The sequence below is a fragment of the Vipera berus genome, assembly GCF_964194415.1.
Source record: "Vipera berus genome assembly, chromosome: 2".
Lineage (NCBI taxonomy): Eukaryota > Metazoa > Chordata > Lepidosauria > Squamata > Viperidae > Vipera > Vipera berus.
This window is the reverse complement of record NC_138203.1, coordinates 271,447,065-271,465,801: the sequence shown is the minus strand read 5'-3', so window position 1 is coordinate 271,465,801 and position 18,737 is coordinate 271,447,065. Positions and strand designations below refer to the sequence as shown.

The 18,737-nt window shown below is 43.4% G+C and overlaps 1 protein-coding gene across 1 annotated transcript; it reads right to left on the bottom strand.

The window, feature by feature from the left end:
- Nucleotides 1-6,211: 6,211 nt before the first annotated feature.
- On the bottom strand, nt 6,212-17,666 carry LOC308663283 (E3 ubiquitin-protein ligase TRIM11-like). The gene is made up of 7 exons (XM_081319581.1): nt 17,222-17,666; nt 15,199-15,294; nt 14,381-14,611; nt 12,375-12,397; nt 11,069-11,187; nt 9,213-9,245; nt 6,212-8,062 (listed from the first exon to the last, which is right to left on the bottom strand). The coding sequence occupies exons 1-7, from the start codon at nt 17,624-17,626 to the stop codon at nt 7,566-7,568; spliced, it is 1,404 nt and encodes a 467-aa protein (XP_081175707.1). The 5' UTR covers nt 17,627-17,666; the 3' UTR covers nt 6,212-7,565.
- Nucleotides 17,667-18,737: the final 1,071 nt, after the last annotated feature.

The window sequence follows — 18,737 nt, the reverse complement described above, 5'->3', positions numbered from 1 at the left end:
GACTAGACTAGACTAGACTAGACTAGACTAGAATAGAATAGAATAGAATAGAATAGAATAGAATAGAATAGAATAGAATAGAATAGAATAGAATAGAATAGAATAGAATAGAATAGAATAGAATAGAATAGAATAGAATAGAATAGAATAGAATAGAATATTGGCCAAGTGTGATCAGACACACAAGGAATTTGTCTCTGGTGCATAAGCTCGCAGTGTACATATAAACAGCAAGTAATAGGTCATAGATCATAAATCATTAAAGTTTACTGGATCGTCATATTCTTTAAAGTATCTAATCCCATATTTTTCTTTTTTGTTACTCTATTATGTTTCTCCTACAGTTAGTGGCATCATAGCTTAAATAGCAAGTGATTGTGATTCTTATAACTCATATTTACCTTCCTGTAGTTGCAGTCCAGTTTGCAGAGTATCTGGGGGAAGAAAAGGGAGGGATTCAGCATCTCCTCACTGGAACTGGAGCAACAGAAGGGCCTCCCTACAGACACCCTTGGACTCAAATCAGGAAATAAGGAATAAGAAAAGCTATCAGCCAGAATATCATTGGTGGCTATATATATTCTACCAGATATAAATATATTCTAGTACATATTCCATATACAGGTAGTCCTTAATTTACACCCATTCATTTAGTGACTCTTCAAAGTTACAGTGACACTGAAAAAAGTTATTCATGACCAGTTCTCACACTTAAGACTGTTGCAACATCCCCAGTCACATGAAAAAAAAATTGAGTCCTTGGCAACCAGCATGTATTTATGATGACTGCAGCATCTCAGGATTTTGGGATTGTTCTCTGCATCTTCCTAGGAAGCATCTGATAAGCAAAGTCAATGCAGGAAACCAGATTCGCTTAACAACCACGTGACTTATTTAACTGTGGCAAAAAAAGTTCATAAAACGGGGCACAATTCATGTAAAAACTGCTTTACTTAGCAGCAGAAATTTTGGGCTCCACTGTGGTCATAAGTCAATGACTACCTGTATATATCCCATTATATTTAGTGGAGACTTTTTCTGCTTCCCCAGTGATCAGTGCATATGGATTTGAGAAGTAAATACAGTCAGTCCTCATTATGCCCAGAATTTATGTTGATAAAGGAGAAATTTGTTAAGTGAGTTTTGCCCCATTTTACGACTTCTTTTGCCATATATGAGAGCCGTGGTGGCCCAGTGGTTAGAATGCAGTACTGCAGGCTACTTCTGCTAACTGCCGGCTGCCAGTAGTTCAGCAGTTCAATTCTCACCGACTCAAGCCTTCCAGCCTTCTGAGGTCGGTAAAATGAGAACCCAGATTGTTGGAGGGGGTAATATGCTGACTCTGTAAACCACTTAGAGAGGGCTGGAAAGCACTGTGAAGCAGTATAGAAGTCTAAGTGCTATTGCTATGGAATGGATGGGCCAAAAAAGTCCTATTTTAATTTTTTTTATTTGGGAGAAGCTTAGGAGGCCAATAGGTTTCTTGTGGAGGTTAGCATTTCACCTTATAAAACTTTTAAGATTTTGAATAGCTCAGCTGGAATACTGTCACCTCCACGAGCTTTGTTGTTGCTTAGTTTTTCTAAGGCCCACTTCACTTCACATTCTAGGATGTCTGGCTCGAGGTCAGTGACCACCTCATCGTGATTATCAGGGACATTAAGCTCATTCTTGTATAGTTCTTCTGTGTAATTTTGCCACCTCTTCTTAATCTCTTCTGCCTCTGTTAGGTCCCTGCCATTTTGGTCTTTTATCATGCCCATTTTTGCATTAAACATTCCCTTCATCTCTCCAATTTTCTTAAAGAGATCTCTGGTCCTCCCTAGTCTATTGTTTTCTTCTTTTCTTTGCACTGTTCATTTAAGAAGGCATCTCTTCTAGCTATTCTCTGGAATTCTGCATTCAGTTGGGCATATCTTTTTTTCTCCCTTGCCTTTTGCTTCCCTCCTTTCCTCAGCTATTTGCAAAGCTTCCTCAGACAGCCATTTTGCTTTCTTGCATTTCTTTTTCTTTGGGATGGTTTTAGTTGCTACCTCTTGTACAATGTTGCGAACCTCCGTCCATAGTTCTTCAGGCACTCTGTCTATCAGATCTAATTCCTTAAATCTATGTCACCTCTACTGTATATTCAACAGGGATATGATTTAATTCATACCAGAGTGGCCTAGTGCTTTTCCCTACTTTCTTCAGTTTAAGCCTAAACTTTGCAAGGAGAAGCTCATGGTCTGAGCCACAGTCAGCTCCTGGTCTTGTTTTTACTGACTGTATAGAGCTTCTCCATCTTTGGCTGCAGACCACATAGTCAATCTGATTTCTGTGTTGACCGTCTGGTGATGTCCATGTGTAGAGTTGGGTTGTTAGAAAAGAGTGTTTGCTATGACCATCGTATTCTCTTGACAAAATTCTATCAACCTGTGCCCTGCTTCATTTTGTACTCCAAGGCCAAACTTGCCTGTTATTCCGGTTATCTTTTGGCTTCCTACTTTAGCATTCCAATCCCCCATGATGATAAGGACATCATTTTTTGGTGTTAGCTCTATTTAAGGTGCTGTAGGGCTTCATAGAACTGGTCAATTTCATCCTCTTCAGCAACAGTGGTTGGGGCATAGACTTGGACTACTGTGATATTGGTTTGCCTCGATTCGAACTGAGATCATTCTGTCATTTTCAGGATTGTATCCCAGTATTGCTTTTCCTACTCTCTTATTGACTGTGAAGGCTACTCCATTTCTTCTGAGGGATTCTTGCCCGCAGTATTACACCTGATGGTCATCTGAATTAAATTCACCCATTCCTGTCCATTTTAGTTCACTGATTCCTAAGATGTCGATGTTCAGTCTTGTCATCTCGTTTGACCACATCCAGCTTTCCTTGATTCATGGATCTTACATTCCAGGTTCCTATGGAGAAAAAATCTTTACAGCATCGGACTTTCCTTTCACCACCAGATACATCCACAGCTGAGCGTCCTTTCGGCTTTGGCCCAGTTGCTTCATTCTTTCTGGCGCTACTAGTACTAGCCCTCTGCTCTTCCCCAGTAGCATATTGGACACCTTCTGACCTGAGGGGCTCATCTTCCAGCATCATATTATTTTGCCTTTTGGTACTGTCCATAGGGTTTTCATGGCAAAGATACTGGAGTGGGTTGCCATTTCCTTCTCCAGTGGATCACGTTTTGTCAGAACTCTCTGCTATGACCTGTCCATCTTGGGTGGCCCTGCACGGCACAGCTCATAGCTTCATTGAATTACGCAAGCCCCTTCACCACGACAAGGCAGTAATCCATGAAGTGGATTTATTCAATGTATTTATTTAATAATGTATTTCATTTTTACAATTCTATTAACAATTCGATTGGAATTTTGGCTAGAGCCAGGTGACACATTGAGTGCACGTATAGTAGCCCTCACATCTCCTATCTTGATAGCATATGGTATGTTTTGTTTCTTTGTATTACACTGAATAATCACTGATTTATTTGATTTCAAACAGCATGAAACCAATAGTCCCTCTGAAATAGAAATAAAATCTCATATTGGCAGAATAAAATAAGGTAACAATACATTTATTTACATAATACTGCAAAAGAAGGAATTACAATCCATGAATTAAAATCCATGAGACACCTATAAAATTAGAATCATTCTGACAATCAGTAATCTGATTGTTGTAGTTAATTGTTGTGGTATAAAAAGATAGAAACAGTACTAGGATTTAAAAAACAAAAACAAAATAAACCTATGAGAATGGAAAGTTTTATTGAGTGTAGTTTTATTTACTTGCTGAAGCCCGGCGTGGGTTTGTTAGGATTATGACAATTATGTGTTATTTAAAAGGAAACAAAAAAAGGGACAAGGAAAGCAAAAAAGAAGGGAAAGATTACAGAAAATACCAAATTTCAGAAACGTACAAAATCATTGATTACAACTAACATTAAACAAACAAGCATGATCCATAAATGGGATGGAGAGCTGTGACAGACATATAAAATCGTGTAGGTTTAGCTGTAAAGTACCGTAGTTTCCGGCGTATAAGACTACTTTTTAACCCATGAAAATCTTCTCAAAAGTCAGGGGTCGTCTTATACGCCGGGTGCTGAAAATTTAGGGACAGGGCTGGCTGGAAAACCTGGAGCGGATCTCCCATTTAGTCTGCGCAGGGAAAGCGGGACCAATTGGAGAAGAAGCTGCAGTCTGTGATTTTTTACAGGCTGGGGTCTGGGCGTCTTTCCTTCTAAAGTTGAAGAGCAGCTGTAGTATATCCCAACTTGAAAGGCAGGTGGGGAAGGCAGCAGCCAGAGCAGCGGCTTAGCTCTAAGGACACATTTGACTCAGGAACTGGGCGGGCTGGCTGGAAAACCTGGAGCGGATCTCCCATTTGGTCTTTTTTTTTAAAATCCCATTTATATCCTGCCCTTCTCCGAAGACTCAGGGTGGCTTACAATTTAAAGCACAAATCAATGTGCTTAGCAATAGCCTTCATTCTGTGTATATGCCTGTTTATTAGGGCTTTCACACACACCCCCAAGCAGCATTATTACAAAGTCAGCTTATTGCCCCCAACAATCTGGGTCCTCATTTTACCTACCTTGGAAGGATGGAAAGCTGAGTCAACCTTGAGCCTGGTGGGATGCGAACCTGCACTAATTGCAGGCAGCTGGTGTTGTTACTTAAGGCTCTGCGCAGGGAAAGCTTTAGAGTGAATTAGGAAAAGTGAAAAAGTGAATTAGGAAAATAGGGAACGGTTGCTGGAATTGGGTATGTGTAGTTTAACGAAGAGAAGGGTGAGGGGTGACATGATAGCAGTGTTCCTATATCTCAGGGGCTGCCACAAAGAAGAGGGAGTCAAGCTATTCTCCAAAGCACCTGAAAGCAGGACAAGAAGCAATGGATGGAAACTAGTTAAGGAGAGAAGCAACCTAGAACTAAGGAGAAACTTCCTGACAGTTAGAACAACTAACCAGTGGAAAAACCTGCCTCCAGAAGTGGTGAATGCTCCAACACTGGAAGTTTTTAAGAAGAGACTGGACAGCCATTTGCCTGAAATGGTATAGGGTTTCCTGCCTGAGCAGGGGGTTGGACTAGATGACCTCCAAGGTCCCTTCCAACTTATTATTATTATTATTATTATTATTATTATTATTATTATTATTATTATTATTATTATTATTATTATTATTATATTATTATTATTATTATCCACTTGCACTGTTTTATGTTTACATGTTTGATGACAAACAGCCTTATGTTTATAAGTGACAGTTTTCCTACTAAGCACCTGCATGTCATAAGCATTTGAATTAAAATTACCATATTAAAATCAAATCTGATGTTTTTTAATTTTTATTTGGTGTGCGTTGGAAGAGGGGTAGTCTTATACGGCAAGTATAGCCCAAACCATCAGAGTCTGATGTGGAGGAATCAGGCGGTCTTGAGCATGTTATCTGGACTGAGTTCGACCCTGTTTCCCCTGATGATGTGGACAGGATCATGGGGAGACTGAGCTCCACCACCTGTTTGTTGGATCCGTGCCCCTCCTGGCTAGCTTATGCGGCTCGGGAGGGAACACGAGGCTGGTTCCATGCAGTAATAACTGCTTCTTTGAAGGAGGGTGTCTTCCCTGCCGCCCTGAAGGAGGCGGTGGTGAGACCCCTCCTCAAGAAGCCTGCTTTGGACCCGGCTGTTTTAAACAACTATCGTCCAGTCTCCAACCTTCGCTTTCTGGCGAAGGTTGTTGAGAGTGTGGTGGCGCATCAGCTCCCTATGTTCCTGGAGGAAACTGATTATCTGGACCCGTACCAATCGGGCTTCAGGCCCGGACACAGCACGGAGACGGCATTGGTCGCACTGGTGAATGATCTCTGGAGGGCTAGGGACAGGGGCTGCTCCTCTGTCCTGGTCCTATTAGATCTCTCAGCGGCTTTTGATACCATCGACCATGGTATCCTGCTGCGACGTCTCAGGGGGTTGGGAGTGGGAGGCACCGTTTTACGGTGGTTCTCCTCCTACCTCCAGGGCCGCTCGCAGTCGGTGTTGACAGGAGGGCAGAGATCCGCCCCGAGGTCTCTCGTTTGTGGAGTTCCTCAGGGGTCGGTTCTCTCGCCTCTCCTGTTCAACATCTACATGAAGCCGCTGGGTGAGATCATTCGTGGTTTTGGGGTGGGGTATCACCAGTACGCTGATGATACCCAACTTTTTCTTTCCACCCCAAACCAACCCAGTGATGCCCTCTCCGTGATGTCCCGGTGCCTGGAGGCGGTTCAGGTCTGGATGGGGAGAAACAGGCTTCGTCTCAATCCCGCCAAGACTGAGTGGCTCTGCATATTGGCGTCTCGGGTTAACCATGTTATTCCACCTCTAACGATGGGGGGTGAGGTGTTGCCCCCCGTTGATAGGGCTCGCAACTTAGGCGTCCTCCTGGATTCACGGCTCAATTTTGAAGATCATATAGGAGCCGTGACCAGGGGGGCTTTTGCACAGGTTCGCCTGGTGCGCCAGTTGCGTCCCTATTTGGACCGAGACGCCCTACGCACAGTCACTCATGCGCTTGTGACCTCCCGTTTGGACTACTGTAACGCTCTCTACATGGGGCTGCCCTTGAAGACCACTCGGAGGCTTCAACTGGTGCAGAATGCGGCCGCGCGAGTTGTAATGGGGGTTTCCCGATACTCCCATGTAACACCTCTACTCCGCGAGCTGCATTGGCTTCCGGTTGCCCTCCGGGTGAAATTCAAGGTGCTGGTTATCACCTATAAAGCCCTACATGGCCTGGGTCCGGGTTATTTGAGGGAACACCTGCTGCCGGCATCAAACGCCCTTCGCCCAGTGCGCTCCCACAGGGAGGGTCTGCTCAGGGTTCCGCCGGTGAGAGATTGCCGGCGGGTGACACCCAGGGATAGGGCCTTCTCTGTGGGAGCGCCTGCCCTCTGGAACCAGCTGCCGGTGGAGCTGAGGACTGCCCCCGACCTCCGATCATTCCGCCGGGGCCTGAAGACCTGGCTCTTCGAGCTCTCGGGCCCAGACTGAGGAGGAATTTTTAATTTGGGGTTCTTTTTTAACTGACTACAGGGTTAATTTAATTTCTTTTTTAATTTGGTTCTTAATTTTTGTATTTTGGATTTTTAATTCCCTGTAAACCGCCCTGAGTCCTCAGGGAATAGGGCGGTATATAAATACAATTAAATAAATAAAATAAATAAATAAACCCTATAATTTAACAGGAAATGTAGGGGGTCGTCTTATACGCCCAGTCGTCTTATACGCCGGAAAATACAGTACCTTTAATACTGATACACCTGAACACATGATGCTAAAGCCTATAAAGCTCCTAGGACACCTCATTTTTTTATCCAGACAAATAAAAATGATGGTCAGATTATCCCTTTATAGATTAATTGACTGACTGACCCTTTTTTTTAATTTAAAAGGCCACTTAACTACAAGCAGCTGAATGTGGCATAGAACACTGAAGGAAAGGGTAGTAGCCAGAAGCTAAGTAATGGCTTTCAAAAACCACCACTTGGCAAATAGGGATTTTTTCCCAAAGTTTTGTCTTTTGACCCTCTTTTAGGGGAGGGTCAGGGCGGCATCTTTGTGCAAATAGAAAGAGGGCAGAAGGGTCTCTCCAACCAAGGAAGCATCCAACAATCTACAGAGCAGAGCTGCAGTCCTGGCATCAAAAAAGCTCACTTGTCCCCCTTCGCAGTTGAGAGAGATGCGGATCCTTGTGGGCGCCTCAGTCAGGACCACTTCCGAACGTATTGATGGAGAGAAGATCCTGTATGTCCCTCGCCATTTCCCAAAATGCCAGGGAATGATCTGCTTACCAACACTTGTTTCGTTCAACGGCTTCTTGGCAACCCCTACACTCCATCCTGCTGTATTTCCTACAGTAACTTCCCAGAAATGTCTCCCTGTTGAGAACCTCTGAAAGCCAAGGACATAAGGTTTATATTCAAGTCTCTTGCGATGTCGAACAGGATCGACACTTTTGACGCTTTTTTGATCTTCGGAGACATCAAGGAGGTCAGGATGGGCTGTGTCTGGATCCAGAATTACATTCACTGTAAGGGGGAAGGGAAGGAAGGAGAGGAACAAGAGCTTCAGCTTGCAGGCCTGATTCGTGTCTTGGCCCCCAAGATATCAACCCTAAGACCTCCTCTCTGAAACAAGTTCAGCTTCCAAGCAACCCCTCCAGGATTGGAATATTCATTGCTTTTTTAAATGGCATCTAAGCATTGCCTAGTCCTTCCATCCCTTCACAGTGCTTCACCCCTTCTAGCATCCCTGCCCAATTTTCTTTAGCCTCCATCTTGTAGGGGAGCAGAATGGGGTTGGGATGAAGACAAAGAAGGTTTTATCTTCAGTGAGTTCCTGGGAGGGCCAAGGTGGGAACCGGGACCCCACCTGGAGCTTTAATCTAGAGGTTCAGGCACAGCAAGAGGCTGCCGTGTTTCAATTCTGAACTGCCAGAATCAGAGGGGTCCCCAGAGGTAACTTGGACACATGATGGAATGTGAGGAAGCTCTGCACTTTTTCTACAGTGGTCCCAAGCCTTTCCGGCTTGGTGGTCCAATGGGGGGAGGGAAAGGGGATGGTTCTGTCCAAGCGGTAGGCACAAGTGCAAATGTGCACAGCTGTTTGTGCAAGCAATGGGCACACGCATTCACCACTCAGGCAAGTGGAGCTGCATGCATTCACCCACTACGTGCACAGCCCAGTTCCAAACGGGCCACAGGCCAGTAGTGGGCCATGGCCAAGAAGCTGGACACCTCTGCTCTATGAGCATCAGGATGTCACAAGCATGTACAAAAGGGAGTCTCTTGCACAGGAAACCTCTGCTTTCATCATTTTGATGGCCCATAAGGTGGAGAAAACTGTAATGCTCCAACTTTGCTATTTGCTTTGACCCAAAAGACCTAATTTCTGTGCTCCCAAAGACCTGGTCGCTCACCAACTTATAGTCGGGCAGTAAAATCAAAAGGATTCTACGTTCCTTTCAATCACAGCCCATATTTTCCCATTTGTCCAGATATTTCATTATACATCAAGGCTGACTACAATTTTCTAGATTATAATTTATAGTACCTTCATAGTCTTTAAGGTATGTAATCAGATACTTTTTTCTTTGTTACTATATTATGTTTTTCTTAAAGTTACTGCCATCAGTGTTTAAAATAGCAAGGAATAAAGCTGCTTATAATTAGTATTTACCTTTCCGTAGTTGAAGTCCAGTTATCAGAGTATCTGGGGAAGAAAATGGAAGGATTCAACATCTCATCACTGGAATTGGAGCAACAGAAGGAAAGCTACAATCCAGAATGTCATATGTATGTATGTATGTATGTATGTATGTATGTATATGTGTGTGTACATATGTGTATGTGTGTGTATATATATATATAAGGTAAAGGTAAAGGTTCCCCCGCACATGCGTGCTAGTCGTTTCCGACTCTAGGGGCCGGTGCTCATCTCCGTTTCAAAGCTGAAGAGCCAGCGCTTGTCCGAGGACATCTCTGTGGTCATGTGGCCGGCATGACTGGACGCCAAAGGCGCACGGAACGCTGTTACCTTCCCACCCTAGTGGTCCCTATTTTTCTACTTGCATTTTTACGTGCTTTCGAACTGCTAGGTTGGCAGAAGCTGGGATGAGTAACAGGCGCTCACTCTGTTACGTGGCACTCGGGATTCGACCCGCCAAACTGCCGACCTTCTGATCGACAAGCTCAGCGTCCTAATCCACTGAGCCACCGCGTCCCTATATATATATATATATAAAATATATATAATTTTTTTTTGGCTTGCTAACAAAGAATAAAGGGAGACCGATATGATCATTTCAAACTTATTTGTTCTCATCAGTCAGCCATACCCTTCTGAGATTCGAACCTGGGCCGACTGCGTCTTAAGCAGTTGTTTTAACTGCTTAAGATGCAGCCAAAAAAAAAATTACACAAATATGAGCTGCCACTGCTGTGGCTACTGCCTGTAGATGGCCTTGTGCTAGGCTGAAACAGGAAATAAGATTTGTCCCGTGTCTGGGACTAAGCAAGCGTATTCTGAATGCTTAACAAACATTTAACACATATCTTCCTTGCTTCTCAGCTAACAAAGAGAGAGAGAGAGAGCCTGTGGCCTAGGGGTTAAAACAACTGCTTAAGATGCAGTCGGCCCAGGTTCGAATCTCAGAAGGGTATGGCTGACTGATGAGAACAAATAAGTTTGAAATGATCATATTGGTCTCCCTTTATTCTTTGTTAGCAAGCCAAAAAAAATTTACACACACACACACACATATATATATGTATGTATGTGTATATGTGTGTGTGTGTATAGTAGAATATATTCTACTACATATTCCATATACAGGTAATTCTCAACTTACAACTATTCGTTTAGTGACCATTCAAAGTTACAGCAGCATTGACAAAAGTGACTCATGACCAGTTATAGCATCCCCATGGTCACGTGATCAAAATTCGGGCACTTGGCAACCGACATTTCTTCACGATAGTTGCGCCATCCCATGGTTCTGGGATTGTCATCTGCAAACTTCCTGGGGAGCGTCTGACAAGCAAAGTCAATGGGGGAAGCCAGATTCGCTTAACAACCACATGATTCACTTGCCTGCAGTGATTGTCTTAACAACTGTGGCAAAACACTTCGTAAAATGGGGCAGAACTCACTTAACAATTGCCTTGCCTTGCAACAGAAATGTTGGGCTCAATTGTAACTCTAAGCCAAGAACTATGTATATTCCATTATTTTTAGTGGAAGTGTGTTCTGCTTCCCCACTGATCAGTGTATATGGATTTAGGAAATAAAGAATAAATGGTCACCTATGGTTCCCATTTTTAGCTAGCACATCTTTAATAGGAGAGACCAGAAAGCTCCTATTCTGTCCCCTGGTGCCAAGACACAAGGCCTTTCCCCAGAGAAATGAAGGTGTCTCCTCCACTGATCCTGAAATCGATCCCTCTTTGATCCAGGTGACATTGACCCAGAATCTCTCTTGGATGCTATGGGATCAAAATGTCATCCAATGTAAAATCTTGGCGGCTGTTTTTTACCTGTAAATTTTTTCATGGCGCTTTTCAGAAGCACTGCCATATCACTGTAATCCCAGATTGTCCACTTCGGCTCTAGAAATAAATCCACCGGATTCTCATATCTTTTCTTTGTCTGGTATCTGGCAAGACAAAAGAAGATTGTTTATCATCCTCCCAACAGAAGCAGCTTTCTAAAACATCAGATGGTGCTTGAGGGTTGGCTGGCTACAGGATCCAGTCTGAGTCAATCACCAGGACCAGAGGTTTATTCTTCCAAGCTTTTGGACTCCTGCTGGAGCCCATTCTCAGGGAATTGCTCGCTCTCTCCAGAATGTGAGTACTGGGCTGTTTTATGCATTGTATTTATCTGGTGCCTGGTTGTGTGTGGCTTTTAGTTGTTAAGTAGGGTGTTGATGGGCAGCTATTAAGTCACTGATTGTCATTTTCTTGTGTTACTTCATCTTTGGCTCCTTAGCACCGGTTAAGCTGCTAATAAATCAGCACTGTTGCCTGAAAAGAGGTCTGTTTCATAGGCTGGAAACATTTTTCTTGTTAGCTATTCAAATAGGGGCTGGGCAACCCAGTGGATCCTGACCCGGAACTGCACTCATCCATCCTCATCAAGCTAAGTGACAGATCTAATATAAGTTTCAATTTGGGGCTCCTTCCTCTTTAAAATTTTGGACCTCTTGGACAAAAAAAATGGATTCTACCTTACCAAATTTGAAAATGGCTAAATAAGGTGAGGTAGGTAATCAGTCTAGAAGATGGATGTAACATTCAAACGGTCACTGATGGATTAAAAGTAATCCAATGAAATGGAATAAAGAGGAATGCAGTTACAAGTAATACTCAATTTATTACTATTTGTTGGCAACCAGTAACAACGGCTCTCAAAAAAATGACTTAAAACCATTTTCACACTTAACATCTGTCACAGTGTCCCTGTAATCACAATTTGGAGACTTGACACCTAGCATGTATTTATGGTAGTTGCATTACTTGGAACAACTTACATCCTACAATGATACCTTTAAAACCAATAAACATCTGTATCTTTTTGGAAGGGCACAATAGGTGGATAAAAATGCCAAATTCAATGTACACATCTGGCTGAGTATGTGATGAACGATAATAATTCACCATACCAAATATTGCTAATTAAGTTGTGTTGAGGTTGTCTGAGGAAATATCTACAAAGCCCTGAATTATAGTACATTATCTTTAAATCAAATTACTGCAAATACAAACAGAACTTTCCAAAATAGGAAGTGCTGCAGGAGCTGCCTGTCTCTGAGATTGCAAAGAGAAGGGTGAATTCACTTACTTCTTCAAGATGCTTCCAATGTCCTAAAAAAAAAAGAGACAAAGCACTGAAAGGAGCCATTCCTATGCAGAATGTGTGTGTGTGTGTGTGTGTGTGTGTGTGTGTGTGTGTCGGGCGCGACTTTTAAAAATCAACCAGAGACCAGCCTTTTCCAGCAAAGCCGGAACCACTGTAATTATAAACGAGCAAGCTTGTCACGAACAGGCCACATCCACATTCCATAATTTGACCGTTGTAACTGCCATAGAAGTGTATGTACTGACTCCCTTATCATTCAGCCCTTGCTCTGATGATGTCAACAGCTTGTTGATGAAAGCTCAGCAATAAGGAAGAATTTTCTCTTATATCCCAGAGTTCATCATTTTTATTTTTACTAACTTCAAATGTCTACACATGGGATTCCAGTTTTTAAATTTATTAAATACACACACACAAACACACACACACACAAGATGTGTGTGTGTGTGTGTGTGTGTGTGTGTGTGTCTCCCCCTGCGAATCCCAGGCATATCCGTATGACAGTATAGAATCCTTGAGGAAATGATGCATCAATAGAATAAAAACAATTGCCCTGCATTTATGCTTCCGCCAGAATCAAGGCACTTTGGAAAATACAAGACTTATGACCATTTTTCACACTTAAGACTGTTGCAGCATCTCCATGATCACGATCAAAATTCAGCCACTTGGCAACTGATTCATATTTATGACGGTTGCAGTGTCCCGGGGATTGCATGAACAACATTTGGAACCTTGTGAAAAGCAAAGTCAATGGGGAAGGCAAATCCACTTAACAACCATGTTACTAACTTAACTACTGCAATGATTCACTTAACAGCAGTGCTAAGGTCATAAAATGGGGCAAAATTCACTTAACCACTGTTTCGCTTAGCAACAGAAATTTCGTGCTCAGCTGTGATCATAACTGTATGACCCCATATCTTCATATCTTCTAGTTTAGTTTCCACTGAAAGAGTAAAAAGATTACTAAATAAGGAGTTGAAAAAAGATTTTGAACTTTGTTACTGTACATCTTGAGTGCAGCCAGAATCCTACTTGCACAGAAAGATATATCAATCTCCACGACAGAAGAATGGTTGGAAAAAGTGACGGAGCTAGAAATAAAATGACAAAATTGAATGTTTTAATTAGATATCAACCTTTGTTTCTGCTTTTGGAATTTGTGCTCAAAATAGAAAAAGTGAACTCTTCATTTTGCTTATTAAGCTAATCTGTTTTTATAGACATGGCTAGTAATTACTAAATACGTAAAAGTAAAAAGTTGAGGCTATAATTTTATTTTGTATTTTACTTCACTGAAAAAAGTCGAAAGACAATTTTTTTTCTTTCCCTTTTGTCCTACACTTCTTTCCCCTTCTTATTCTTCTCCATTCCCCTATTTTCTTTATTTTCATTTGTACTTTTCACTTATTATAATTTCAATAAAATTTATGGAAAACCAAAAAAAGGAAAGAGGCAAAAAGAGTATTCTGTGGTGGGACTAAAGCAGGGCATTCAATTTCATCATGGGTACAAAACTCTATATAACGCTCCATACACTGTGATACAAAAAAGATGCTGAAGCCCTATAAAGAATGCAGAGAGGAGCAATAAAGATGATAAGGGCTCTGGAAGCCAAACCATACAATGAATGGCTAAGGGAACTCGGTATACTTAGCTTAACAAAGAGTCACGACAGCCATCTTCCAATACTTGAAGGGCTGTCATAAGGAAAGGGGCATCTATTTACTCTTGTCCTGAGGGCAAAGGATGGAAGCTCATCAGAAGGAGATCCAACCTAGAAATAAGAATTTCCTGACAATGAGAATAATTAATCAGTGGAACAGCCTGCCTACCCAAGTTGTGGGTGCTCCATCACTGGAGGCTTCCAATAATAGTTTGGACAATCATTTCTTCAGGATGGTATAAAGACAAAGCATTGGACTAGAAGACCTCCAAGGTCCCTTCCAGCCCTGTGAGTCTATGATCTCAACTTCCTGCCTGACCTGTAAGAGTTTGCTGGCTGGCTGCTGATGCTTCTCTTCTATCTCCTGGATGAGATTGTCAAGACAGCACAGTTCCTCCATGTACTTGGCCAAACCTTCCTCCTTTATAGCCATAATCTCTTTCTCCGTCTCTTCCATTCTAGCCAACAGAAGCTTCTCCTGTCCTTCTAACCAGAGTTGTAGTTCTCTGAATTCAGCCACTACATTTTGTTTCTGTTTTTCGATGAGGTCCTAGAACAAGAAGACAGAAAAAGCAAAAGGCATTTTTTTAATTTTAATTATACTTACTTAATTATATTTACTTTAATTTTAATTATTATAATAATTAGATGGATTCCCTGAAGTGTCCAGTAATGAGATGGGAGAATTTCTTAGGGACACACAAAAAAAGAAAGAAATCCTTTTGACATTAACAAGCACAGAGGGAAAGGTTTCCAAAAACCAAAAAAGGCTCCAATTTAAATGATCTCACAGGAAAATTTCCTTGGCAATCAGGGATTCCAAAAAAGTAGAGAGAAAAATGTTTTGAGTTCACATTTTTTTTCAATAAGATGAAACCCACTGTATAAAACAAGGTTTGTGGGATAGGTACCCGTTAACCGAACTGTGACTCGTTCAGCCAATGGTGACATTCCAGTCAAAGATACAACCCCAGGTTCAGAACAGCTTCTGTGCCCTAACACAGTCTTCAACTTGTATTTTATTTAAGTCAGAACTTGCACGTACCAACAGGCTGCCTCTTACAGGTATTAAAGATGGCAGATGCTATTTTCCTTCCTATTAACTAAGAAGCTCCTCACCGTTGGATCAATACTTACAAGCATCTCCTGAACTCTTTGCTCAGTGTCTGTTTTGTATGTAGCTATTTTTTCTTTCTCCTTCTTTGGGGCCTTCAGGCAATTCCCAACCTTGATCTGAAGAGAAAATACAAGTTTTGAGTTTCTTTTCTATAAAAAATTACATCGGAGGAAAGACACAGTTAGAAGATATATGTAACTGTTATGAATGCATGACAGTTGCCAAATGTTTGAATTTTGATCATATAACCACAGGGATGCTGCAATGACCATAAGTGTGAAAAACAGTCAGAATCCACTTTTCCCATTGCCGTCGTAACTTCCAACAGTCACTAAACGAATTGTTCTAAGTCGAGGACTACCTGTAATGGCAGGAAAGTGAGCTGCCTGAGTCACCTGAGAAGCATCACTGAGAAACAAAAGCTTGAGCTGGGATGGCTTCGGCCTGACCCACCAGGAGTGTTTTTCGGGGTCTGCACTCAAAGACTGTGGAGGACTCTAGGATGATCTTGCTCTACAGCAGGGGTGTCAAACTCAATTTCATTGAGGGCCGCATCAGCATTGCGGTTGCCCACAGGGGGCCAGGTGGGTATGGCCAGGGTGGGCGTGGCCTATGGGATGGGCGTGGCTAGAGTGCTTATGGCCTACTGGGTGGGCATGGCCAGCTCTACATCGTTCGCATCAAGGGTGTGCCTATGGGGGCTTGGGCAGGAGTGGGACAGATCTGAGGGTCTCTGGCAGAAGGAGGGTCTCTGGGCCAGGGCCAAGGCAGTGGGGGCCGTTCTTTCAGTTTCCAGGACGGCTTCGCGGGCCACATGAAACCACTTCACGGGCCGGATCTGGCCCCCAGGCCTTGTGTTTGACATGTCTGCTCTACAGCAAATGGTGGAAACTGAGCTGGCAAAGGGTGTCAATTTCTCCCTACAGGCAATTTCCGTTGGTAAGCAAGACAATTAAGTGAAGTTTTGTCCCACTTTACAACCTTTCTTGCCACAGTTGTTAAGTGAATCACTGCAGTTGTTAACTTAGTAACACGGCTGTAAAGCGAATCTGGTTTCCACATTGACTTCGCTTGTCAGAAAGTCGCAAATGGTGATCACCTGATCCCAGGACACTGCAGCCATCATAAATACATGCCAGTTCCCAAGCATCCGAATTTTGATCACTGACCACAGGGATGCTACATTACTCGTGTGAAAAACGGTAACAAGTCACCTCTTTCAAAGCTGTTGTAACTTTGAACGGTCACTAAACAAATGGTTGTAAGTCGAGGACTACAGTATAAATCTGTCTTCAAAAATTTGGAGGCACAGAGGAAAAAGCAAGAGGTGAAGGTCTCAGTTTGTTATTAGAGAAGTTTGTTAAAGGAATTGCCAAGGCAGAAAGTTGCAGATGAGTGTAATAAGGCCAGTAACCAATGGTGGGACACTATTGCCTAAAAACAGGAAAGTTACAAGAAAGTTAGAATGACTCTGTTAGAAGGATGCTAGCTAAGCAGTGCTTTTTTTGTAAAAGAAAAAGGTGCCGGAACTCACACATGTCATACAACCCGCCTTGCCTACCCTACAAGGTTCCATCCAAAAAAGGTGCCGGAACTCCGTTCTGAGCGTTCTATGAGGAAAAAAAGCCCTGTAGCTAAGGCACATAGAGGTAAACTTTGGTAACTTCTTATAATAATAAAACACATACCCTTTTGCTAAGAAAGCTCATCAGCATAACTATGCACTGTATAAAGGTTAAAGTAGGGCAGGACAAGAAATCAACCGAAACATATGTCAAGAAAGCAATGAGTGATTCTTAGGCTGTTAACTTCCTGAATCATAACTGTAATAAAATTTGTATATCCTTTGGGGACTTGGCTCCTTCAGCTGCTGAGACACTTTGGTGGAAGTATTTCATTAAAACTTCCTTGAACCTGTCTGCTTCTGACTGCCATCTGTGCCAGGCTAAACCCGGTTTGCAAACAACAGAGGCAGCTAGTAAATTGGTCCAAGGATTGCCTGGAAAGCCAAGGATCTGGATGGCCCTCTTGGCTGATTCCTACCTGGTACTCCTGAAAAGCCTCCTCCGCCGGGATCACCCAGTGGCCCCTGTGCTCATTGGATCGGTCGCAGACCAAGCAGATGAGGGTCTCGTGGTCCTTGCAAAAGAGCTTGAGGGGTTCCCGGTGCTTCGGGCAGAAGCTCCCTCCTTCCTCGCCACAACAACCCCCGCACCGCCCGGCCTCTTCCACCAGCCGCGCCAGCTGCCTGTTGGGCAGGACGTTGCGGGGCCCGAAGGTCTGTCTGCACTGGGGGCAGGAAGCCTCCGATTCCGACGTCCCCCAACTGCGAGTCAGGCAGCCCCGGCAGAAGTTATGGCCGCACTCCGGGATGAGCACGGGGTCCTGGAAATAATCCAGGCAAATGGAGCAGATGGCTTCTTCCAGCAAGGGCGCTGCACCCGCCATCGCCGTTTCTTCCGCACGAGAGAGAAAAGGGAAAAACAAAGTTAGTTTGGCGTCTTTTCCTGCGAATCAGGTGGTCGCCTTTGGGCGGGTCCAAGGGGGGAAACCGAGATGAATTATTGTTGGTGCTGCGGTCAGCCGCGCTGACTTCTTAAAGGAAAAAGAGAGTATTTTTTTTTAAAAAAAACAACAACTGGGAAGCAGCGAACTCCAGATCAATTATTATTGGCCCAATGAGCTCGCTAAAGGGGAAAAAAAATTCTTTTAAAAACTGGAGAGAAGCAAACATGCATGGGACGGATCCCCGATCAAGTACAATTGATCCCAGCATCCTGTTAAAGGACGGGTGGGAGGAGGGGGGGTTTAAAAAAAAACGGGGAGAAGGAAATATTCATGGGGCGGACCCCGACAATTATTGCTCCAAGCATCCTGCTAAAGGAAAATATATTGGGGAAAACCTGGGGAGAAAGAAACATCCATGGAACGGACCCCCTATCAATTAGAATTGATCCCAGCATCCTGTTAAATGGGGGGGGGAGTTTTTTAAAACTGGGGAGACGCAAACATTCTTGGGACGCCCCCCCCTCCACGATCAATTATTAATCCAAGCATTCTGCTAAAGTAGAGGTGGGGAACTGCGGTCCCTTTCTGACTTGTGGACTTCAACTCCCAGAACTCCTGAACCAGCATGGCTGGATGAAAATCTTCAACTTAGACCAGTGAGGTCCCTTAAGGCAAAAGATGGGATAGAAAGAGTAATTAGTAATCTCAGGCCAATCTAAGACGGGGGGGGGGGTCCCATGGAGTGAGGGGAACCTGGTGGGTGGAGAACATCTTATAGTCCCTTTGTTCAAGGGCTTTTGGGAGAGGCTTCCTTAGTGCAATGTCGCGTGGTCGCACAGAGAGACGGACACTTGAGCTGGGTATTACTTCTTTATTTGGATCGTGAATGAAGCTGGGCAAAGGGGTTTACCTGGCGTCTCTTATACCTGCCCAGGTGAATGGTGACCAATAGATTTGAACCTGGGCTTCCCGCCAGTGCAGGTGGCCAATGGATTTAAACCCTGGCTTCCCGCCAAAGCTGACCATGCCCCTGGGGCTGTCAACGACTCGC

What these genes read in the sequence shown, in the direction of transcription:
- LOC308663283 (XM_081319581.1), bottom strand. Translation starts at nt 17,626, where the DNA reads ATGGCGGGTGCAGCGCCCTTGCTGGAAGAAGCCATCTGCTCCATTTGC. An exon ending in AAAGAGTTCAGGAGATGCTT is followed by an intron (nt 14,612 to 15,198) that starts GTAAGTATTGAT and finishes TTCTTGTTCTAG; the next exon opens with GACCTCATCGAAAAACAGAA. An exon ending in CAGCCAGCAAACTCTTACAG is followed by an intron (nt 12,398 to 14,380) that starts GTCAGGCAGGAA and finishes TTTTTTTTTTAG; the next exon opens with GACATTGGAAGCATCTTGAA.